The following is a 26,165-nucleotide window of genomic DNA, read 5'->3' on the forward strand; positions in this document are numbered from 1 at the left end:
GATCCTGGAAGTTATTTAGCATTGGACACCAAACAACCATTACATGGTATCAGTTTCCATTACTAGTCTGCATTTTTGTGACGGTCTTTTGTGAACCTAAGATCTGCCCTCCTGACCAGTATCATTCAGTATGGAACATGAATTGCTCTGTGCTTAATTTTCATTTGAGCTTCTGGGCTAGTTTCTAAACTAACTTGATAGACTTTGGTCGTCTTGGCTACTTGTTTGCTTTGGTGTTGTAAGAAAGAGAGGTTATAGGATGGCTTTTTTTAATTGGAGATTATTCCCCAAATTAAATCCCCTATTGTTTTTCAAAGGCACGGTTTACAAGACTGCAGTGTTTTAGTTTTTGCATAGAATTTGAGGGGACCATATTGAACATAGTCTTGCATTCATTTTGAAAGTTCATGCTGTATAAATAGTATTACATTTTTGTTACATGATAATTAAAGTGAATTATATCTGCATCAAATGTATGTTTTAAAAATTTGTTACATAGTTAGAATTGTTACTTTTTAACATTTGGATCAATGCATCATATGGATTTTTGTAGATTTTCTACTCACTGAGGCATGCAGTCAATATCTAATTTCTCTGGAGATATACTGCGCTTAACATATTGAGCTTTTTTTAAATACTCCAGACCCGTGCATTGAGTGTGTAAGACCAGTTTTAATTTGCCATCATAGATGAACATAAGAGTATGAACTGTCTAAGTTAAATTCCCTCCAATGTATATTTGTGTGTGCAGTGAATTTCAGGATTATTCTCCTGTTTCTTTTCCTTTTCCAAGCCAACACTTTACATAATTAATATTAATTACTTTCCCTTTTGTTTCAGTGGCAGAGACACCTCTAAATATGTTATTAGTTTAACAAAGCTTTTCTTTAATGTATGTTCACTCAAGCACCTAGAATGATTTAAAAACGTATGAAATAGGAAGGATGTTGCAGACAGAGATGATGTGTTAGGTTCAGGGTACCCAGAGCCTACAGCAAAAGGTGGTACCTGTTCCCAGTTATACCCAGTTGTTGTCAAATTTTTGTAGTTTCTCAGTGCTTTTTACTTCTGGATTCTTATATGGCATCACTACGAAGTGTCTTGTGTAGTCTGTGTCTGATTTGGCAGCTGCAACTATCTCTGATGTGGGCCTTGCCAGAGTTATCCATGCCTTTGTATCCTCCAGATTGGGTTAATGCAATTCATCCTGCATCAAGTCAGTTAGAATGTGTGCTCCCTAAATTAACATATTAGGGAGCTGGCACTGAGTTGTTCTTAGTGAATGGCCCTTGGGGTTACTTGCTTTCTCCACTGGTCTGACAGAGACTGTGTCTTTGAATCTGTAGGAAGTAGTGCACTAGTATCTGTTTTCTCAGGCTTTTGCTTGAGGAAGTTGATTCTGTATAGGTATTTAGTTTATTTGGGGTCTGTGTATGGCTGGTTAGTGGTGAGCATTATTTTTATTAATGTTGATCAATGAATTGTAGTAATTTGTATGTGTTCCTAGGGATTACATAATGGGTGCGTTCTAAACCTAAAAATACAGTAAATAAAAATGTACTCTTTATGGGTTTTGTCAAGTTTACAGAAGATTTAGGCCCCCTACTAGTTTGGAGAATCAAAAAATAAAACCTGTTTCACTGAAAGTATTTATTAAGGTAACAATACATGGCAACAAGTTATCAGCATGCAGTGTTTACGCTGCCACAAGCCAAATAACATGCTGTTAATTATTTCTACTTTTAGACATACCAGATTTTACAGCACTCCATACGCAACACATGTGGAGTTGTTCCCCTCTCCCCTCCCCCCCCCCCCCGCAAAATTCTGCTTGGCCTGCTGGGCTGGGGGAGGCTCCTTTCTCCCTGGCATGCTCAGTCCCTGTCCCCAGCAGCCAGGCCCAGGCAGGGAGTGGAAGGGGCAGGACCACCCCGGGTCTCTGCTCTGTGCAGTGTGGCGGCTGCCTGTGAGAGCCCAGCTGAGGAGATGCCAGCGGCTCACCCCCTCGGCTCCCCACCTGGGCCCGGCTGCTGCGGATAGGGGCCAAGTAAGCCAGAGGCCCCTCTACCCCTCGGCATGTTTCTAGCTTACTCAGCCCCTGTCCCTGGCAGTCGGGCCCAGAAGGGGAGCAGAGGGGCGAGTCGCTGCCACCTCCCCAGCCGAGCTCTTAAGCAGCTGCTGCGCTGCACAAAACAGTGACCCGGAGCAACCTGCTTCAGCCAGCATGAGAAGCAGCTTCCTCTCGCTCCCCAGCTGCCAGGAACGTGCCTGGGGAAGGGGCCCAATGGGAGAAAGACAGGGGGCCCCCGCCCCCAGGCAACTCTGGTGAGGCGGGGAAAGCACAATGGCCCCGGGCTGGGTGCAGGGTTGGGGGTGCTGGGGAAGATGCTGATAGCAGGTTCCCTGACATCTGCTTAGCCGAAGAAAGGGGCGTTGCCCGTGCCTCCCCTACTGAGGTGTCCGCAAACTCCAGGGAGACACTGGTGCTGTGAGTCTCCCTAGGCTAGGGCTGGCCTCAGCTGGGCCCAGAGGCACGTGCTCCCCACTCCTCTAGCCCAAGCCGCCCAGATTAGCTGCAATCACGTGTCCTCCCCTTTACATAGTGTGTGTCCCCCTTCCCCCGCACCCCAGTATCAGGAGGCATGAGTCATTTATGCTGCACCCATCATAAGTGAGATGATATTCATGTATTCAGACTATTGATGGGCAGTGGGGAAATTTACATGCTATCCACAAAACCTGGGGCCAACACTGTAGGTTTCACTACTGCTTTCACTAAAAATTCTGGCACTTCTGACCACCTTTCCTTGTTGTGTACTTTTTCTAGCAATTTTTGAGTTTGTTGTTCTGGTGTTTTGTTTTTATTAATAAACTGCATAAGTGCTATCAAAGTTACAGTGCCTTATGTGTATACATACATATATAATTCTATATGCTGTGTGCATGTGTTTGGCACTATAACTTTGAATAGTGCTTATGTAGTTTAACAAAAACATGTGATGTGTATATAATATAAATAGTCACTATATCTTTGGATAGCACTTAAGAGATTAAAAGACATAAACATATGGCCCCTGCCTCAAAGAATTTTCATTTTCAATAAGACAAATATAGAATGTGAAACAGGGTGTTGGGGAAGGGGGAGTGAGGTTAAAATAAAAAATGTGGGGCATTGTATAGTAAGTGAATCAAGTAAAGTCTAATATTTGTAAGGAGAGATTGAGCAATAGCAGGCAGCCCAGGAATAAAAGTCCGGGGTAGATTTCAAGGAGGGACTTGCAGTGTAAAAGTGAATGTGCTAGGCACAGAAGAATGTCATATTAGGTACAGAGAACACTAGGAAAAGAGATGTGCAGCCAAGTGTGGGAGGAGGAGTCAAAGGGAGGAACAAGGTGAAATGACTGAGCAGTGCAAGGGGGTGAGATGAGGTGTAAGCAAGACATAGCTTTACTGGAGAGTAGAAGTAATTCTGAGCTACCGAACATTGGATAGACGGGAGAGGAACATCAAGGAGGCCAGGGAGCAGGAAGTCAGAGTAGTGTAAGTAAGAGAAAACTGGAATTAACTGTGGCTATGGCAGGGAGGAGGAAAAGGAAAGGGAGGAGGAGAAGGAGGCCTGAAGTTGGCATTTCTAATTAGACTAACACCTTCCTTTGAAGGACCAATAGGCCCACAAATGCAAAGGCACTACAACTCCGTTAAGCTCCATGCCTAGGGGAAATCATTCATTACCAAAACCCCAAGCCAAATTCTCTGGATTCTCTTCTCTTTTCTTGTTACACTCTCATCCCCCTGTTCTTGGCTATTAACATTGGATTTGCCATACTCAACCTGATGATCCTGCAATTATTGGCTCCATTAATGGGGGAATATTGAGTAAGAGCAGAGAGGTTATTTTACTGCTGTATTTGGCACTGGTGTGACCAATGCTGAAATATTGTGTCCAGTTCTTGTGCCCACGATCTTGTTCATGAACGATCTTGATAAATTGGAGAGGGTGCAGAGCCATGAGATCAGAAGGGATTAGAAAACATGTCTTATAGTGATAGACGCAAGGACCTCAGTCTTTTTAGTTTAACAAAAAGAAGGTTAAGGAGTGACTTGAACAAAGTACCTACGTGGGGAACAAGGTTGAATGGCTGGAAGTGGAGGCTAGGCAAATTTAGATTGGAAATAAGGCCTAATTTTCTTAATAGTGAAAGTGGATAACCAGTGGAACAATTTTGAAATGAAGATCTGGTGTTCCTTTGAAAGATGTTGTCTAGTTCAAAAGGAAGTATTTTGGAATCTATGAACTGTTGCTGTCAGTTCAAGTACCACCTCTTTTCTTACACCCATGTCTATTCGTTAGGGCACTTGGTTGGGATGTGGGCACCTAAGGTTCAAATCCCTGTTCTGGAGCAGGGACTTGAACTTAGGTTTCGCCCCTGCCAGGTTAGGGCCCTGAACACCAGGCTGTAGGATACAGTGGCTGGGGTAGGTCTCTCTCTGTCTCTTATTTGGCAGCTGTTCCACTTTGTATAAATAATTATTCATTGGAACATGGGCTGCAGCCGGGTGCCCCAACATCTCAAGTCAGTGCCCTAACCTCTGGGCTATTGGTAGAAGGGGGATCACCACCACCCTGATTTTGCAAATCTAGCCATTTGTTTCCAAATTTCCTTTGCTTTTATTAAAAAAAAAAAAAGGTTAAAATGCCCTAAATTGAAACAGTGTTTTGTTTTTGTTCTATCCAAATCAATTACTTTTTGATTTGCTGATAATTTTGAAAATTTTCAGTGTCAGCTTGACTGAGAATGCTTCTCCTTCTTTCTCCCCTCCAGAACTGCTAGCAAGCTGAAAAATCTGATGTTCACAGAGTTCTGTGTATTTTGCGTACGCTGCCTACAAGTGTTGCTTAAAACTATCCAGCCTTCTTTTTAAAAACAATGCACCATATTTGACTCTGCCCTCCTGCTGCAGTGAATTCCTCAGGCTGACCATACCCTCAATGAGGCAGTACTTCATTATGTTTCTTGGAAATATGTCAGCTATTAATTTTCTCGAGTCTCATATTACAGTCTCGTTTATCTTCTTTGTCTTATTCTCAACCCCAAGCTGAACTGTTCTGTTACTTTATAGTGCCCTACAGATGACAACACTCATCTCATAAGATATAACTCCATAGGGTAATATATTTTTAAAATTATATTTCTAACTCCACAGTCAGTTTGACACACTTTTTTTCTTTCTAGGCTTTATGTGTTATGAAAAAACACTATTATTATTTATATTATGGTAGCCCCTAGAAGCCCCAGTTAGGATTGGTGGTCCCATTGTGTAAGACACTATAAACTTATAAAATAATCCTTGCCTTGAAGAGCTTACACGCTAAATAAAGACTAATGATGAAATTATAACACAATAGTAGTATTGAAAATGTCATAGAAAAACACATTATCTCTGTCATTGATCAGCCTTCTAGCTCACTCTGAGTGGCAGGAGAAATAGTTAGCAAAATAAGGGCCATAGTGGAAAACTCCCATTTTATATTGCTGGAGAGTTCCACACATGAATTCTGGTTAGCAGATGTCTTTAAGATGAATTCTTGGGAACGTTGGAGGTTCAAGACCATAAAAGTGGCTGGTATGATATAATTTACTTACTGTTCTGAAATAATAATCCGAATTCATATTAGATATCAACTAACTTCAAAATGTGGTACAAACAGAGAAGCATAAAACATTCTCATCTCAGTATGAGTTGCTTCAGTTATGCTACTCTGTGTTAGAGTGAATTTTCCAGCGCTATCCCTATATGTTGAGTTGAGAATATATTCTAAGGGCCTGACTCTGATTTCATTGCTGGGGGTGTTACTCCAGTGACTTCAGTGGAGTATCTTCTGATTTATCTTGGCACAAGTGAGTACAGAATCAGGCCTTAAATGGTCAAGTGAAAAAGTTAAACTGTGAAGTAGTGTGGAATATAATATTACTACTGAAATGTTTTAATCAGATAGCATTTAATATTGGGCTAAAAACTGTAATACCATAGTATTGTAGTTGCTAATGGAAAATCAAATTTAAAATGTCTATTTAAAAAGAATAGAAATTCTTAGTCTACAGAGAAATCAAATGTAATTTGTTTTAAAATAAGGATTCTTTTTAAAATATAGTCTTGCAAAAGTGACAAATTATCAAGCAGAATTGCTGTATTTTAAGTCAAAATTTTATGAATTTTCACTTGTTTTATTACATCTTAAAGTAAAGCAGGCTTTGAAGTTCTTTAAACCCAGATTTATTTTTTAAATCATCAAGGACTCTAATAATCTCATTTTAGATTTTATTAGCAAACTTATTTTTCTGGTTAAAAATATAATTGAGATAAAAATTGGGATTATTTAGAAAATAGAGAGTTTACATTTGTAATGAATTCAACTGGTTACTACCATAAACCACACCATTGTTTCACTAAAGAGTAGAGTAATTATTAGCCAAATAAATGTATAAAAATATTAAAGATCATGGTGATATAAATATAATCATTTCAAGAAGTTAAAATCGCTAATAATGAACGGATGAGAGAGTTGGGAGAGAGGATAGAACAATACACAATCAAGTCGATAATGAAATGTTGATACTTTTGAATTAATCTCGAAAAAGATGTGTAAATCTACTTGTGTTTTAACACTGATTTGCAAACGTAGATAAATAAACAGCTTTTGTAATTCATCATCTCTTTGTATTACTTTTCACTTTCTTTTTAATTGTTGCAGTATTTAGTTTAATTACATATATGTAGGGTTTATTCTGTGGGACGCCACAGCTTTCTTAACACATTGGTAAAACTCTTATACACACGCTGCCTACTCACAACATGACTTTGCTGTACAAATGAAGTAGCAGAACAAGAAATGGGTGAAAGATCTAAAATGTGAATTCAAAGGTAATTAGACGTGGCCAAACTACAACAATGGAATAAATTTTACTCTCTGAGGACTATTTAATCTGAAGAGCAGTTATGTTAGGTTAGCTTCTGAAATCTAAATGACTTGCCATTACTTACAGCTTCATATCAATTACTCCCTCAGTGAAAAAAGTACTCCATTGTAATTCTGACAATTTTTCTCAAAGGGCTGGTTGTATGTAGCCTGTGTCACACAAACAGGTGCCAGAATAGCATTTTGTGAAAATTAGAGGCTCTGCCATCAAAAGTGCTGGTTTATATGGTTGTAATCTGGAATTGCCATAATGGAAAAAGGAGTTGTGAACACATGTGTATGAATGGAATCATTCCACAGTTAACGGGAGATTTATGACTGAAGAAATCGCTACAGAACAGCAAGTGGTATAGATTGTTTTTATTTTAATACGAGAGCCAAGTCTTGCATTAGGACATTGTTGAATCTAGTGCAGAAAATAAATGACACCCAAGGGATAGCGTAGCATTCTGTTAGATTGAAGGGCCTTTAATAATCTGATAGTCTAATAGTGGTAAAGATAGAGAATATGTAAGAACTAATCTGGTCGTCTGCTTTTAAAACAACCATGTATGGTAACAAGAAACAGTTACGAAGTGTAGGCACTGTAGCTTTCAGTAGATGACTTTTTAAATGAAAAAAATACGTTTGCTGAGTAACTTTTTGGAATTTATTTAATGAAAGCTCATAAAATATACCTGTTTACAGCTGGATTAACAGCCACATACTCTACTACTTTGTGTCTGTCTCTCTACTTTAGACATGGGGTACCAGGCAAATATAAACTCACAGTTGCCCTCAGTTTTTATGCAGGTTTCAAATGAATTTGGAAAATGTGTAATTTATTTTCAAAAGTACTTGCTATTTTTCTACCTATTAATTTTAGTTGATTAACTGTTTGTTAGTGTACTTCAACTACCATGTTATATTGTGAACTACAGGATATGCTTCAGCTTCATACAAAGAAATGAGGGATCTGCCCCTGCTTGTTTAACCTTTTTAAAAAAAATATGTTACTTAAAATAGCAACCAACAATGTTAGTTCTTAGATTACATTGCAGTGGGTTTCTTTCCTGGGAACAGTCAATCTTTGTATGAATTCAAGTACCATCTGTCTCCCTGTGTATAAGATGTTTGTTTTTTGTCACCAGTAGTGAAGAAACAAAATTAGTATGTGTTTTCATTTTAAAGTCCGCTTTTTCATTTGGGGTTGGGGGGTTTGGTGTTCGTGAAATAACTCGGTGCTTTTCTTATTGGCAAGCAAAATTGTGATAAATGTATGAATGATTTACTAAAGAGCCAGTGTATTTTAACCTGTGCTACAACGCTCTCTTTAAACAAACAGTTCATGGAACTTATAAGCAGACCGATTTGGTGGGTAAATGTACACTAGATGGCAGTTTTGTCATATCTTCCAACTTCAAATAGTTCTGTAGTAGAACAGGAAAGGCCATCAGTATTTAGTCTGCACTGAAAGGGTCTCTGCATGACCAATGTGGACCCCATGGACTTCCTGGAACATGTGTTAGCAATTTAGCAGCAGACATTTATTTCTTTGTTTTACTGCTTGGCTCTTTGAGAAAGTGTTGGTACTGGGTTTTGGGCTGTCTGGATCATGTCAGAGGCCATGGGGATCAAGTTCATGTGACAGGCTAGACTAAGGAAGGATGAAGTTGGAGGAGGTGAGGAAACTGACCCTTACTTTCAGCAGCAACAAGTCACTGCCTGTCTGTGGACTGAGGCCAAAATCCAGGGCGTTTTAGTTTTAATACAGCTGAACAAACAAAACACTTTGCCCATTTGGCTTTTTCATATTTCATCAACAGTAGTTCAGTCAAAGCTTTTCTATTTCTTATGGGTCGTATTCTTCATCTCTCTCTCTCTCTCCCCCCTTTAGCCCCATCCAGAAGAGGTGACCTTCAAATCCTTGGCTACTGCATGCTACAGTGGTTATGTGGGAAACTACCCTGGGAACAGAACCTGAAGGACCCTGTATCTGTCCAGACTGCTAAAATAAAGTAAATAATAATAATTTCAAATACTCCATCATTTACCAAAACAGATCTGAAAGTGAACTTCAAAGGGAGCTCACATCCTGTAGAATATTGCCTTACCTGAAAGCTAAAAAATTTCCCCTTAATTAAAGGTGTATTAGAAGTATTTAAAAGATGTGAACTCTGGGAGTGTGCATATATCTCCTGCATACATTTATGTGCATGCGGCTGTGGAGATTTAATGCACACAAATGTGTGATGCAGAACAATTTCTCAGATTTTTTTAATTCTCTTAATTTTTTTAAGAAGTTGCATTTGCAAATCCTGTGTGCCAGTATGCTTGCTGCACATTCAGAATGATTTTGTAGAATGAACTATGTAACTGCTTCACAGAGACGGAGATGAAAATTTAAGCAAGCTGTCCTTATTTTTCATGTATTGTTTCATTCTATTTCTTTCGCTTTCAGTTATGTAGATTTTTTTTTTTTAAGAATTAAATCTTTTGGTTTAGGGTTTCAGTGTTATATAAACATTTAAAATACCAAGTAAAAAACTTTGTGTTAGAATCTGTCCCCCCCCCCCCTCGAATAGCGAATAGCTCATTAGATAATATTAAAGCAACAGAGTTTATTACCATTTTTTCAGTGCTCTCACTGATGGGACTTGAGAGAGTTAATTGCATGTGGTACAATATAGCCTGTTCTTCAGTACAAGGATATGCTGAACAGTAGTTTTCCATAGATGTAGCATCACAATTGGTGAAGGCCGCAAACTTTTAAGTAGGGCAAGTCACAACAGAGGTACACAATAGGGATAGCTGAGCCACAGAAATCAATCTGCAAATTCAGTATGACATCGGCTCTCAGCAGAGAAAAAGGTTAGCCTGCAGACTGCGGATAATACGGATTGCATCTGTAAATGTTGACATCGTATGTTATGTTTAATATTTCTGCTTTGGAAGTTCTGATCGGTACAGAACCCAAACTAACACTTACACAATTCTGCTAAATCAATTTAATCGATCAAGTTGCTTCACTAATTCTTTACTTACAGTTAACCCTTCAAGCACTGGTATTTTCCAGACTGGCAGCCAAAAAATTTCTTAGGAGGAAATACATAAAATATGGTACAACTTAATAGGTCCCTTAATTGTCTGAATGTTTTTGATGCCCCTGTAATGTTGTGGAAGACCAGAGGAGATGGGTGTATGTACATGTCGATATTCAGTTATATGCAAGTTGATGGGTATGTGATGGACAAATCCAGCCCCCTTCTCTGCTCAGAGACCCTTTGCAGTGGAACCAGTGTGGTTCTGCTGAGAGCAGAGCTTGGGGACCTGGATATGGGAGTGCAGTTGAAGTAGTACAAGACACAGAGGCAGGGCTTGGGACTCTGCTGCTGCAGAGATAATCCCGTTGTCTTCCCTTCGCCTCGTTTCTCTAGTCATTTAGGAAAAATCTAGTGTTAGCCCTAGTGCAGGGAAGTAGGGGTAGCTGAGTTATGGTTGTGAAGGTGGGGGGAGAAGTAAGTGCTTCATCTTGTATACTCCAGTCCAGTAACAGGTGACTTCTGCAGGGCTGCTCTGCAGCCATGCTGTGGCCTGGGGGAAAGGATTTCTTCTCCCCAGCACCTATCTCCACTGTTTAGGCCAGGTGCTGGATTTGCCGCTGTGTGCCCACTTAAATAGGTAAGGGAGATGATGCAGTGTGCTCTCACTTGTTGAGCTTCCCTTTTTCTCTACCAGTGTCACTCAGCCTTGGCATGGCTTGTGCTTTTCACCAAACTATGAACTTTTAAAAACTAAACTGGTCTTGAGTTATCAGATCACAAATAAAAGCATCTGAAAACTTCAAAAAAGAAAACTCCAGTGTAATATAAACATCTTCTAATCACTATCTCTAATTACAAAAAAAGAGTGAAATACTAAGTGACTGAAATAAAAGAATAATTAACAATCAAATGGAAACTGTGGCATGGCAGCCTCATGAGGGAATTCAGCCAGAAATCATAGAATTTCCAAGTGTGAGTTTTGGGAAATTAACGACATTTAAACAAACACACACATAGAATTTTCCTTAATTTAGTTCTGGAATTCTGATTTCTGATGCTTTCTAGTCAGACCTGAATTCTCCTCTTTTAATGTGTCACCCATTGAAACTGCTGCTGTGTCCATTACATGGTGAGAGTGAAACAATGATGGATGCTGTTTGGAAAGTTCATTTTTTTTAAACATGTATGGTTTTGTAAAGAGATGGCTAAGAAAATCACACCTCCCGTTGCCTCTAAATGTGATGGCAGCTACTGACAGCCTTAAAGGACAGGCCCCATGGGGACCCTCCCATCTGCATGCTGTGGAACTCTGCTCTGCAGTGCCAGTCTCTACTGGTGTGGAGAGTAGGTCTTGGGGCATGATGTAGCCAGTTCATCCAGTGCTTCACAGATTCACATGCCCATCCCACGGCTGTACAGGGATCATAGCAGAACGCTAGCTGTAGTTATGGCTCATGTGAAGCCACTCCATACAAAATCACCCCGGGTGGATGAGGACCTGATGGGTTTATCCTCTTCTAGATTCTCTGAGCAAAGCACTTGTACTCTGCCTTTATGAATTTAGGGGCAAATCCTGCACCTGAAGCTCTGTTGGGTCCCTTGTGGTTTCTCCGAACAAAGGAGATTCAGGATTTTGAGGTAGAAGGGCAACTTCAAGTGGGACATGCACCTGTTCCACAAGGCTCAACTCTGTGGTAACTCCCTGGACTATAGTCTGCTGCAATGCAGATAATCCCGTCTTCTCCCATGTGGGTGCATTATGACCGTAGATGCTGTTGTAATAGTGACTATGCAGCTACACTGATGAGATCCCTCTCCATCTATCACCACAAACCAGTTACTGGGCCTTGGTGCTGTGGCCCCTAAGAATTAAATGAAAGTGTTTTGTTTTGTTTTTTAAAAAGAGAACTGAGCCCCCGCAGCAATATAGGTTTTTTTAACTGCAGCTCTATCCTTTTAAAACATGAAGGGCTAGACTGAGCTGTTGGCTCACCCAGAGCAAGGAGTGATGCATAGCAGCACCACCCCAGGAGGAGCAGTGGGGAGAAATTGACTCAGGCTTGGTCTACAGTAGAAAATTAGATTGGTTTAAACCAGGGGTAGGCAACCTTTCAGAAGTGGTGTGCCGAGTCTTCATTTATTCACTCTAATTTAAGGTTTCACGTGCCAGTAATACATTTTAACGTTTTTAGGTCTCTTTCTATAAGTCTATAATATATAATTAAACTATTGTTGTATGTAAAGTAAATAAGGTCTTTAAAATGTTTAAGAACCTTCATTTAAAATTAAATTAAAATGCAGAGCCCCCTGGACCAGTGGCCAGGACCTGGGCAGTGTGAGTGCCACTGAAAATCAGCTTGCGTGCTGCAGGTTGCCTAGCCCTGGTTTAAACTATGTTGGTTTGGTGTGAAAAATTCACACCCCTCAGTTGTCGTAGTTAATTAAGTCCCTTGTAGCAGGGCCAGAAGTAGGGGGTAGCAAGCAAGGCAGTTGCCAGGGGCCCCACAAAGCTAAATTACATCATATCTACTGAGTCACTGTGGGGAAATGTAATCTGAGTGTTACAGTAATTTAATCTCTAAAAGTGAAAATAAATCACACTAAAGGAGAGGTTTTCAAACTGTGAGATGCACCCCCCCTAAGAAGACGCAGAGGGGCAAGCAGTGAAACCAGATGGCTTGGGCTTGGGCTTTGGCCCTGGAAAGCGGGATGGGGGCCCGCTTCTTAAACTCTTTAGTTACTTCCCTGGGCTCCAGCTGTGTAGATAACATTCAGTTCACTGAAGAATTCTATCAAGGTAGCTACTACCTCTCGGGAAGGTGGATTACCTACACCAACAGGAGCATCCCCGTAGTGTCTACTCTGAAACGTTACATAGATGCAGCTATACCGCTGTAGCATTTTAAGTGTAGACAAGCCCTGTCTTGCTTTGAGGTGGGGGAAGGAGTAAGGTATCCAGCCCCACCCCAGAGCCCATACCCCCAGCCGCAGCCCCCACACCAACCCTCAATTTTGTGAGCATTCATGGCCCGCCATACAATTTCCATACCCAGATGTGGCCCTTGGGCCAAAACTTCTGCCCACCCCGGTGTAGACACTGCCTTTGCCGATGGGAAGGGTTCTGTCATTGGTCTAGGTAATCAACCTCCCCGAGAGGTGATAGCTAGGCCAATGAAAGACTTCTTCTGCTGACCTAGCACTGTCTACATGGGGATTTAGGTTGGCTTAATAATGCTGCTCAGAGGTGTGGATTTTTCACACCTCTGACCGTCCTAACTAACCAACCTAATAATCTAGTGTAGGTCTCAGCTCCCTTCCCCCTCCACCAGGTTAGCTCTGTTGACATTTAGAAGGAACAGGGCCATAGCTTTGCCCCTCATTTGGTTAGGGAGAACTGGAGACACTGTCCTTGCTCTCCCCCACCATGCTTGTAGCTGTAATCCTGGCAGTCCTCACACAGTTGTCCCTACTTCACTGCATTAGGGCAGGAAGGATCTGGTGCTAAATGATTAGAGAAAGTGAGACAAAACTGTTCCCAACTTTCAAAACACAAAAATTAATCTTTGGGGTGAGAGCAAAGTGAGATTTCATCCCAAGGTATGTTTATTTACTCCCAGAACATGTATAAATCCCTGCAAAGAGGCTTGAAGTGAAGATGCTTCCCCAGTCTTTAGATGGTTAAAAATAGGTATCTGGTAGGTAGAGATTTTGTTTGAAGAGGAGTCTTTTTAAGTGTTAGTTATCCTTGAGATCTCCTCCTTTTGAAATTAAGTTTTACCGTATCCAGAATTCCAAGTGAAGGATCACCTCCTAAAAATTCACATTTCACCTGTTGCATTCTTGTGTTGTTTCAGACTGATGGACGAGCTCCCAGATTCGGTGATGAAGTGGGGTCCGGCTGGAAGCAGTTGCTGTAAGCGTGATTAGAACCTATACTGTGTATTTTATCATTCCGTCTTAGTCTGTTTATTAGAATAAGGCTTTTAAATATTTTTTATAACTTTTGGGCAAAAAGACAATAAGAACAAAGTAAACAAAGGGAACCCTGAAATTTAATATTTTAAATTAAATTACCAATTCCACTCCCCCTAAGGCAAGCATGATTTAATGCAGCATTATCCCCTCATGGCCCTGATTCTGTGAATTGTAGTGTGTGGGCCCAGCAGTCCCCCTGTGTGGTACCTCTTTGAAATTATACCCACATACTAAACTTTGCAGGATTGGGGCCTTCAGCATAAATATTTGACCAGAGATCAGAATGAGCTTGAGTTTGACCATCAGGATCAGACTGGTAAGCAAGAGCAGATCAGGCAGTATCTTCTGAGTAGCTCATAGCTGTCAGACACCCCTCAAATTACAGCATTCCTGTGTGTGCGCGCGTGTGTGCGTGCCGGCGCCCGCGTCCATTTGCCCGTGTTCTCCCCCTTCCCCCCCCAAGCTAGCCACTCAGGAGATCAGGAGATACTTTTAAAAAAAAGTTTTCCCATAGTTGTCATTAATGTTCCCAGTCTTTCATGACTTAGATTAAATCTCAGGAAAAACTTCCTAACTGTAAGAACAGCAGGACAGTGGAACAGACTGTCTCAGGAGGTTGTGGAAGCTTCTTCAGTGAAGGCTTTCAAAAAGGAGGCTGGAACTGGGTTGGGTGGTTTGGACACAACAAATCCTGCATCTTGGCAGGGGGTTAGACTAGATGACCCTTGTGGTCTCTTCTAACCCTATGATCCTACTTCCCCCTGCATTTCCTTTCGTGTTTCACATATACATTTTTTCCAGTCGGCTCTACTCTTTCAATCTCTCCATTCTGCTCTTCCCCCACCTCTCAATTTCTTGCTCATCCTCAATTTTTGTTTCCTCCTTTCTCTTCTTAGTCCTCTCTCTGCTCATCACCCTTTTCCCTTTTCCCCCCACCCGCTACCTCCTGTCTCCCCTCCCCTTTCTTTCCCTCTCCCCACCTAAAATTCCCTATAATTCTTCCTTTCCTCTGCCCTACTGCAAATCTCCCTACCTCCAACCATATGAAATCAAAACGGACAGGGGCTGGCCCCTTCCATGGAATGCAAGGCTGGCTGCCATTTCTTTACTCCTACTGCATGCTAAATTGTCCATACCTAGAGACCTAGGAGGTGGAGCAGCCAGGTAACAGGTGCTGTTCTGTTCCCTTTGCAAGAGGCCAAAGAAGGGGTGCCTTCCATGATGCAGTGCTTGCCAGATGTGTGAAGAATTTCATCCCTTTTAAGATGGCAAGAGCAGGGTCCACTTCAAATTAAATGTTATGCTAATGTTAACGCTGTATTTGACAGGTAGATGCTACAATGATTGACATCCTAATAATACTTTAGATCATCTCCCTAGAGATATGAAAATGCTATGGACAGCAGCTCCTCCTGTCTTGTATACCCTCCAGAGCCCTGATGAGAAGGGGGGACTGGGACTGGAACTGGGAGTTTCCCACATTCTGTGTGAGTACCCTAGCTGCTGGGTTATAAGGGAAGTCTGTCCCCAGCTGTGAGAGCTTGACTGAGGGGCCCAGTCCCGTAGGTGGCCTTGAAGCACGCCTACTTGATTGGGACCCACATGTCACTTAGGCGGAAGAACATCTATCTTCCATCAATTAGTGGATTGCTAAGAAGAGATAGACACCTCCCTATAGCCCAGACTTAAGTGCTAAATTCTGTGAGGGGGCAGAGCTTAGCACATACCCCTTTTGTCTCCACCTCCCATTGGCTAGTTTAGGTGGCTCCCTGCCTAGTGTGCTGGCTTTGTGCATTACATTCAAAGGCACCTGTCTTTCCCCATTTATTGTATAGTAGCCTAGGTGCATGACTCAGGCTTTCTGGATCACAGTGATGCTTCTGTGATTTTCCAGGGATTTAGAAGTTAGATGCTGGGTCAGTCAGCACTACAACATCTAAGTCCTTTTGTGGATCTGGGCCCAAGAGACAGAGGCCAAGTTCCACAAAGGTATTTAATGTAATAAGTTATCTATGAGTGCTCTCTGAGCCCCCTTAGCCTGATTACCTGAGGGCTCCATGTTAATCAACGAGGATTCAGCCAATCCACAGGCACAGGTCTAACCAGATGACCCTAACGCTCAGGATATAAGCTTCCAGTGAGAGTAGCTACTCCAGTCTGCTCAGCATTGTTACCTCACTAGGAGTATCCCCTGCCACTTGGTAGTTCTGACAGACTGCTCCAGCTCCTTGGAGTTGAGTTCTCCAACGAGGCCCCCTTTTCTGCCCACATGTATCCTGGCAACCTCAGACTGTTGTCTGCTGCACCTAGAGAGTCTCAACTGTACATGAGGCAAACTACACCCAGCTTGTGCAAGTGGATTGTGTTGCTGCTAGCAATTTAATGGATACTGAATTTGCTAAAGTTCCAGTGCACAGGAAGTGCACCCCCGATCTAGTGTAAATGATCAATGGTAGCATGCTGTCCTGTGAAATCCTGCTCCTCCAGGTTGAAATCCAAGATTTTTTAGAGACTCTTCAGTCAGCAAACTTCCTGATCAGGCTCGATATTCTCTGGCTCTCAAGGCATGATCCACACATCTTATGGAAGATGCTTGAGGTACAATTTGAGTTGATCTACTACCAACAGTTGTGTCTAGTTAAATCAGAGGCCAAGGAAACAAGGACCAGTACTGAGAAATCCACTGCCTTTTGTGCCCAGCAGATTATTAATCTCTGCAAATTATCAAGAATTTGCTGATATTTTACACCTGCATAGACCCAACAATTGCTCCATTGGTCTCAAACTAAGAACTAAAATTCCATTTGGTTGGATTTACTTCTTATCAGACTCAGAACTCAAAGCCCTACAAGAATGCCTTGATGACAGTCCTGCAAAGATCTTCAGCCATCCATCCACATCTCCCACTAGGACTCGATTTTGTTTGTGTACCTTGAACAGAATCTTGTATGTTTTGCCTTTGATCAATGAGCTGTTGGAAAGTATCGGTTCTGCCAAGGTATTTACCAAGCTTGATCTTCACGGGGTTTACAGTTAGTCCTTATTTGGGAGGAAAACCACATTTTGCAGTCCATATTGCCATTTTAAATATCTGGTTATGCCTGTTCTCTCCACTACCCCAGTCATAGTCCAGCACTTTGTCAATGACATTTTTAGGGATGTTTTAGACTAGTTCATGGCAATCCACTGAGATGATGTCCTAATCTCAAGTCAAAACCTTCCTGATTGTCTGATATTTGAGCGCCTCCAAGCAAGTGGCCTGTATAGAAAACCTGAAAAGTGTGAATTTGATCGCCCTTCTGATGAAATAGATATGGACCCCCAGAGATTGTAGACTAGACAGCGCCAAGGAATGACCACAATGTCCAGTGCTTCCTGTGGTTTGACAGTTTTTAACTGAAGATTAATTCAAGGACTTTTTGAAGATGCTGAACCCAATTATCCAACTGCTCTGGAAGAACACCACATTTACTTGGACGCAGGAAGCCTAACCTGCCTTTGATCTATTAAAGGAAGCATTTACATCGGCACTTCTGTGTTGGCCACTTCATTGTCGAAGTGGATGTCTGTGATTATGCGATCAGAGCAGTGTTGTCACAGCAGCATGGTCCCCAATACATGCTCCAACCTTGTGCATTTTATTCTCGGCAACCGATGCCCATAGGACAAAACTATGAAATCTGTGACAAAGAACTACTCTTCTAACTCTATGATTCCATGCAGATCCTGGATGCCAAAATTCTCCAAGGAAAGTTCATGTTGATTGGGAGGGTTATGGTCCAGCTGATCATTTGTGAGAGCCATCTGAAAAAATACATGCACCCAATCAGCTTCGAGAATTCCATCAGTTGCACACCAATAAGCCTGGTCAGAAGATCTTTGGTAGGCATCTTTTTGGGCAGGGGGAGTAATGTAATCAATAATCTCTGGGCCTGATAAGTGTTGCTGTGCCTGTTGAGTCATTCCTGAGCTTGATATTACCTGAGGGCTCCACGTCAATCAACCAGAGCTCAGCCATTCCACAGGCACAGGTCTAATCATGTGACCCCAAAGCCAGGTATATAGGCTCCCACTGAGAGCAGCCACTACACTTGCTCAATGTCACTATCTCGCCAGGAGTATCCCTTGCTGCTTAGTAGTTCTGATAGACTGTTTTCTGCTCCAGCCTCGTTCCCATCCCATTCTTCATTCCTGCTCTGACCTATTCCTGAAATGAATGGAAGTTAGGAGCCTAAACATTTTTGTGGATCTGGGCCTGTCGCACACAAGTCTCTGGCAGAACAGGGAATTAAACCCAGGTATTTGAAGTCTAGGCTAGTGCTTTAACCACTGGAACATCCTGAGCTATGCACTTAGCCAGAATTCAGGGTCTGTATATTGTTTCCATTGGGAGAAATTGATGAGTCCATTATTTCTTTGATGTTATTCCTGTTTTACAAGAATCTACAGAGTTCTGTTTCCTGGAACACAGGAGGAATCAAACAAGGTGTATTTTCTGTGTTCACAGTTTCAAGCCTCTTTCACCAGCACTTAACCCAAAAGCTCTCTTTTTTTCTTAGCTTTTTCTGAGGGTAATGCTACCAGTGCTTCTGTTGCAGTGTCTGGTGCTTATTTGCTTTCTCGCTCCACTTCTCGGGCCCTTTCTTTAAAGATTTAGAAACCAAACATGTTTTAAGTTCAAAGTATATGCATTTATGCGTGTTTCTTTTGCATCTACGTTTCTTAATGTTTCATTGTAAGTATAACATTTTGTCTGTAGAGAAATGTAGTATTTGGGCTCTTAGCAAACTTTCACCTGCATGCTGTTTGCAGTTACTGCAGTAAAAGTACAGAAAACCCATATTACTGAGAGTGTAATGTGCTTTATTTAATATATAAATAATAGTACAATTAGAGCTAAAAATGCATGTGCTTGGTAAATGTAGTGGAGTTGCGTGCATTGGGACTGATTTTCCTCTCCCTGGTGTCAGTGTAACTCTAATAGTTCAGCAGAGTTACTCTTGCTTTACAGCGGTATAACTGAAAGAAGAATCAGACCCACTACATTTCAAGGTGCATCTATTCTAGGGTTTTGATTCTTTAGTTGGTAACAATCATTATTAAACAATTGTCTTATTTCTTTACAATTCTCTGTATTCTAGTGTATACTGTACGAACAGGATATTCTCCAACACCCATTGAATTCAACTTTAATGCGAGATCAGGTCCTTAATTTACAGATAATCCTGTAAAAATTGTAGCTTGCAGGATTGCTTCTATAAAAAGTGAGATAGTGAGGAGAAGTTCTACTGCATTTGTGCACTCCTACCGGACAATCCTAGAATTATGACCAAGTTAGCCTCTAGCGTTGTTGTAGATGTCCTGCTTCGACAGGAAGATTTTCTTGCTTTATGTTAACATGACAGAAATATAAGACTAAAACATAGCTTTATAAATGATAGAATGGTTTAAAATCTGTTCCCGTTTCCTTCCCTCATTATCCATAAAACAAAAATCAAGTAGATGTCTTTGCTGAAAATCAAGCCCTTATTATCTATGTCCTGCCATTTTTTGGGTGCACCTGGTAGCACAGAGACCTAGATCTAACTCCTTTGCAATGCAAGCCAGGTAGGTACACATCTGAGTGCTACCAATTCCACCTGGAACTTATTGATGCACAATCCATTGTAGTCGCAAAATTGTAGGCCACATTGAGTCCCAGCTACAAATCAGGCCATTAGATCTGTTGAGTTCAACATGAAATCTTTTGTTTAGGCTACAAAGACAAATACCTCTGATCGTCAAAGCTATTCTAACCTCTATGAGAATTCTGCAAAAGCAAACTGCTAGCAGTAGGTCCTCCTGGAACCAGTTTCTTCGTGTAAATGCTATGAACTTAATTTTTTGACTTTAATAAAGGAAATTACCAAATAGGAATTCTATCCCTGTATGACAGACTTGTGCCTAGTAATTGCCTGTGACATCTTAGCCACATGCAATCCAGGTTGTTAGGAAGCAGTGAATGTGTTAAGGAATATGGGTACAGTTAGTATGGAAATGTAAGCAGCAGGTCTACAAAAGATTTTATTGCTTAGTATTTTATGAGTTTGAAGCAGCTAATGAATGTGTGGCTTGGCTAGTTCTGTATTTTCTTCACAGAAACAGTGTAAAGGTAACCCAACAGGAAGCTCTCGGTATAGGGCAAACAATGGCCTTTGCGGGGCATGTAGGGTGGGGTGGCTATGAGGCATTTGCTCATACTATTCTTTCCCCCACAGAATTCCCAAACTTAATGTGTATTATATGACATTGAAATTGTGGAGTATAAAATACTTCACTTTAAAACTTCGCTTTCCCTTCTCCTCCTCCTACAGTGTAGTACGCATTCAGTGGATCTGTTTTAACATTTTACCTTGGGGATCAGAAGAGATGAATGTCAATACATACTGCAGTTTAGTTTTAGGATTACACTAAAATAACTGCAAGAAAAGTATTCTCACACTCCTGAAGGCATCTTAACACTTCCAGAGATATTAGCTGGTGATGGTAGTGTTGGTAAAATAATGTTATTGCTGGGTTGCATTATTAAGACCTATTTCCAACAAAATCAACCACTGTCTAGTGACCTTATGGAATATTTGCATAACACAGGGATTGTCAAGACCCTGTAAATCAAAGCATTTTGCTTTCCCAGTAGGTGTTCAAATTATAAAATGTCTGCAAATTAGCATTCAGTATACATAGCAACAGCATTTTAAAGGTCCTGTTATGATCCAAATATCAAGAGAATCCTTTTAGTTGCCAAATTATCAGCATCTTTGGACTAAAAAGAGACACTTTAGGAGTAGTTTTTTAATGCTAGTTAGTGTGGTTTTGTGCAACAATTGTAACATAATGAACAGCATAGGGGATGGCAAGTTTATCAAAGTCTATTCTTTCCTTTTCCCATCCCAAGAAGAAAAAATCTTTGTATTTTGATAGTTCTTTGTTGTGGCTATTGCCTTTTGGTTCTGTTGTATCTTGGTTGTCGTTCCAGAGATTTTTGTCATCTTGGATTTAAAACTTTTTCAAAGTTGTAGGGTCCACATCAAATAAAATTCACTTTTAAAATATACTCCACAGGTGAAATAGCTAAGTTTTTGGCATGTGTTTATGGTTTAACTTATGAGGAAAAGCCGAAGTATCAAGTGCTAAAGAAAATCCTGGTGGATGGACTCAAATCAAGTGGAACTTTTTACGATGGCCCTCTGGAATTTTCCACTGCTGGATGTGCACTAAATCTGTGTGCTTCTAAAGATCTGAAAGTAAGTAACACAATCCCTTGCAGTTCAGCAATTATTTTGTGAAACCTGTTTGATTGTTTTTTTCTTTTGCACGAGATGAAGTAGTTTAAGCTCTCAAAATGAGACTGACACAGCAATTGTTTTGCTTTAAATACATCACATTTGGTAATTTCTGTTTCCCCTGGCTTTGCTAAAAAGTGGGATGTCAACCCTTAAGAAGGAAAAACTGTCATGAGTCCTTTTGACCTAAAGCCTCTCACTTCAAAGTAGTATGTCTGTGGAGAATCATTTACTTTCAGGATAATGGGGAAGTCAAGGACTTTGTTCACTAACATCTTGAAGACAAGCTTGAATGCCAGGTTTTTCTTTCTGGCCAGATTAAAAGCAAAGTTGTCTTGATCAGTGAAAGCATTTAATTCATTTTCTGTCCTTCAATTTTTTTTTTGTCTTTTGTCATTGCATTCCTACAGCCACCAATCTGAAGGGGATATTTCATCCTTGGATTTAAGTAGTTTATTTGTATGTAGTGCTGCATAGTGCTTTTTTAGCACACAGATTTAAAGATGACAGCTATCATGTTATTTCCCCCCTGTATTTTAAGTCTGAAACTATACATTTAATAAAACCTTTAAGTTTAATAAATTTAGATTGATGTAATTAGAAGCCTTACTGGACCTGATATGAAATGTCAGCCCCACGATATCTCTGCCTTGAAACTACCCATATGCAAAAGCCCTATTTCTTCTCTGATGCGTGTGCAATAAGGCAGGGTCAGGGTATCATTCATTTTTAATATTTCTTGTGAACTTTGGACCATCAGAAGTGTACATGAGCCAAGAATGCAGGATGCAAACTAATGTGACTGATAGGCTGCTAGATGAATGGTGATTCAAGTATCAGTGCACAGATGGTTCTGATTTGCTGAGTTTTGTAGCTGCTGCAACTGAAGACATAAAATATCCTTCTAGTCATAAATTAGCTCTTTGGAAGCAAAACCTTGGCACCAAAGCTTTACAACCTTCAATTAGTAGGGAAAGAAGTATTTGAATGACTGTGGTATTGACATCTGTAGGCCTGCATAGTAATCATTCCTAATAGACGAGAATATCTGTTTGAGGGGGTTTTGCATGGCTAATTAACTACCAGTGAGAATATGTAATTTTTTCATGATCTCCTGATTGTCACCTTTCTCTCATGATACAATTACATTTTATTGTAGCAAGTGGCTCACAAACCAATTGTCAGCACTATTTACGTATTGCAGAAGGCAGAACAAAAGTTCATGTTTAATAAAAAGCCACTGTATTTTGATCTTGGTAATTACAGAGACTTATTTTAGCAGTTTTATTGACTTTTGTGTTTTTATCATTTTTACAACAAAACAAAGCTATTTCGGTGACAGTATTTCCCTTGCAATAATGGTCACCAATTAATCTACACTAATTTGAGTATCTTATTTCATTTTTGTAGTTTGTATAGTTTTCTAAACTTAACTGAAATATAAAACAGCAGTTTTTAAAAAAAGGCATCTCCTTTACTGATCTACGTTTAGATCTCTGCTTCACCAGAATCTTAAATTTTTACATATTAGACATTGACTAGTAAAGCCAAACTATGGGTCTTTATGCGTTCTTTATGTGTACACAGCAAAATGCAGACCCCTTCTCTTCATAGAATGGAAGCTGAACCAATGGTGTGAAGCTTACACTTTGTCCTGTCAGCTTTAAGCAGACATTCAATAATTACTCGCAATAGGAAGAATAGTGGGTCAGAGGAAAATCAGATGTATAAAGATCAAAAAATATTATCTTAGTGAAAATTTGTATATGATGTGAAACCAAAGCAACATCAGATTCAAGACGGAAAGCATTCTGAGAAAGATACTTTAATGTGTTATTTCTCAAGTTTTTGTTCCCCGTGTTCCTAATTCAGTTTACGTTATAAATCAGCAGTTTTTCTGTAAATGTAATTTTGTGTTACTGTAAAAAGACTGAACAGCCAGATGCTAGATGCATGAAGATTTGCTTTGCAAATCTAAGCAACTGGCCTGCGTAAGGGGTTTTCAGGTTTTGTTTTTAACTTTTTCCTTCAGCTGAAAGTACAAAATCTATTATTTTTTTATACTTAGCCTACAAGTTTGATACTAAAGTAGAATGAAAGATGTTGCTGAACTTGTTCTGATTATGAGAGATTGAAGAGTGGCTACAGCACTTGCTATTTGCAAGTGCACAACCCCATTACAAGTCCATAAGTGAGAAGTGTCAATTACCAGTGCTTCTGTTCGTTGGACACAGGCAGAATTATTTGAATGGTCAATAACAAGGTCAGAGACAGGGTTCTGCTGTTTGCAGATGACTTGATCTTAGTACCTATCATCACTTAAATTTTCAGAGGGACTTCAAATTTCTCCTGCCTTGCCTCTTTGAAAAATATGCATGCATGTGCCACCTCAAACTAGAGCTCTTCTTTCCTCAAGGGTATTTCTCTAGCAAGATGTACTTAAGGGCAGAACAAATTAATGTAATCTAATTTACTGAAAAATGGACATAAGACAGGAGATTTATTTTCTGAATGGTTAAAGGAGGTTTCTGGTATTCCCCATGAAGTTTAAGAAATGTTTTAGTTTACCAAATCTAAGTTACCATTTGTGTGAGAACAGAGAATACAAGCAGAAAACGTAAGATTTTCAGAAAACTAGGTTTTAACCTACAGTTGCTGGGGCTGACTGGTTGTATCATATCCTCCCCTCCCCCAAGTTATAAGAGAGACACCCCATTTGGGGAAGATTAAGAGATTTTGGGGGGTGTGCTCCTGGAGGGGCCCAGAGTGTGCTTTTCCAGGGCTGATGCATTCTGGCCACACTGCTGATAGTGTGGAATGCCTTAAAACACAATGTACTGTTCATTCCCCTCAGCCCATCTATCTCCTCCTTCCTTTCAACTCCTGCAATCTTACCTCCTCTGCATTTTCTGCCCTTTTACACTTCTACTCCTACTCGCCCCACACCTCTCTCCTCCCATTAAAAACAAACATAAAACTTACTAATTGGAGTAATTCAATAACTATAAAGCATTTACAATCTCTCAGTGTAACAACATTCTCTGAGTATTGTCAGTAACGCTTCATTCTTGCCTGCACACACCACCCCAAATCCAGAATTCTCTAGAAACCTGTTTTGGGGTCATATGGAACCTGCCTTGAGCCATGCAGTGCTCCATGTGAGACTGTATAAGTAGAAGTGACCCTTCACTTCCTTCCAGCTCGAACTTCCTAAGGTCCGTTATGATAGCTCCATAGCCATTTTCTCTTACCCCCAATTCAAGATAGCTGTTGGAAGCAGCTAATTTTTTTAGCATTAGGTAATTTTTAGTCCCATTTGGAAATATGAAGTGCCTAGTTGATGTTTGGTGAAATGTATGTGACTGAATCAGTATTGCCTGAAGGCCCTGAGAGCATCCTGGGTAGACCAAGAGCCAGAACCTGTTCCAGTATCTTTACACCGTACTGACTCTAGAGGTCTTTAAGTCTAAAGCCAAAGAACTTGTTACCTTTGTTCTATGCTTTTCTTTTTCAATAGCCAGGGACAGAGAGGAAGCACCACCATGCCATAAATTATTAATCCTACTTGCTCATACTATATTTAATAAAATAAAATAAAAAAAGGATCTAGCGGTAATGGTGCTGTCCCAGGGAGTCCTTGCCACTGACAGGAATCATATCCCCAGTGCCAAAGGTTAAATGGCTGACTTGGCTGCTGAGGTGTGCCATAGGGCTGCTGTAAAGTCAACTGGCTGCAGCAGATCAATAATGACAACGTTTGGAGAAAGAAAAATTGACATGTAACTTGATTTCATAAGGGACGAGTGTAAATACAGATCCACAACCTCCAACCCCCTTCTTGGGAATGTATATTAGATTGTGATATGTGGAAGAAACTGAGGATGTAATGAGCCACAGCCCCAACCTTACTTGGAGAATTCTGTGACTTCAGGCAAAGTTGGCACAGTCCCCAGCAGTCAAAGCTTTCTAGAAGGTTCTGGATTGGGTCCAGCCACATGGATCTATACTGAAGCTACTCAAACTCCTGTTACAGTTGAATAACTTGTCATTTTTCATTAAGATAGACACCTATCCAAGACTCTGCATGCCCTAACATGATTACAAGATAAATAAAATCTCACTAGCATTAATCATTTAATAGAAACTCAGCCATTCAGGCACCTAAAGAATCTCTTTCATTCATTATGGGAAGCATACCCTCAGCCCTCCCTGGAAAAAAAATAAAAACAAAACACTTTACAGATGGCTTTTGCAGAATGTCCATGTGGTCACCAAATTCTGTTATTTCAGACAAGTTGGGGAGCAGCTCAAGAGTCTTGAGCATACAAAGAGAACATGCTGGCAGCTCCACTCTCTTAGGCAGGTGATCCAACTAAGGTGTCCTTTCTGATTGCAGCTGTGGCAATATGATACAGGGAGGGGATGCCATTGAGGGCTTTATAGGTGTAACATACCAGTGTATAGTCCAGACCAGTGGGGTCTGTGTCACCCACGCCTTACAATGCCTTGCTGAAATTGCTCCCATCTGGGCTGGTCACAAACAGTTTTCCAGCATGCAAACCACACCCTCAGTGTCTCTGTGTAACTGCAGCCTGCCAGCCACACTTGGGTTACACTCTGGCTCTCACTAGCCTTGGTTATATTGCAGTCCCAGATGTCCCCCAGAAATATGTCCTGTTACTGCCCAGCCCTCTCCTAGACAGTACAAATATTTTAAGTTTGTTATTCCTTTCAGGGAATAATATGCCAGTTTAAATTGAAGTGTCTGAATAACTATTTGAGATAAATACATTGGATTAGATAAAACAGTAAAACAAGTTTATTAACTACAAAGAGATTTTATGGAAGTACAAATAATGAGGCATT

At 40.6% G+C, this 26,165-nt stretch overlaps 1 protein-coding gene across 11 annotated transcripts in view; it reads left to right on the forward strand.

The window, feature by feature from the left end:
- Positions 1 to 26,165, forward strand: part of VRK2 (VRK serine/threonine kinase 2) — a 96,628-nt gene that overhangs the window by 62,502 nt on the left and 7,961 nt on the right. For all 11 annotated transcript variants that reach the window (XM_065589613.1, XM_065589615.1, XM_065589617.1 and 8 more), the window contains 3 exons: positions 8,856 to 8,976; positions 13,857 to 13,915; positions 21,079 to 21,260. In XM_065589613.1, coding sequence (XP_065445685.1) covers positions 8,856 to 8,976; positions 13,857 to 13,915; positions 21,079 to 21,260 — 362 coding nt within the window. The remainder of the gene's footprint in view (positions 1 to 8,855; positions 8,977 to 13,856; positions 13,916 to 21,078; positions 21,261 to 26,165) is intronic.

Source organism: Chrysemys picta, chromosome 3, assembly GCF_011386835.1.
Source record: "Chrysemys picta bellii isolate R12L10 chromosome 3, ASM1138683v2, whole genome shotgun sequence".
NCBI classification, from domain to species: Eukaryota; Metazoa; Chordata; order Testudines; family Emydidae; genus Chrysemys; species Chrysemys picta.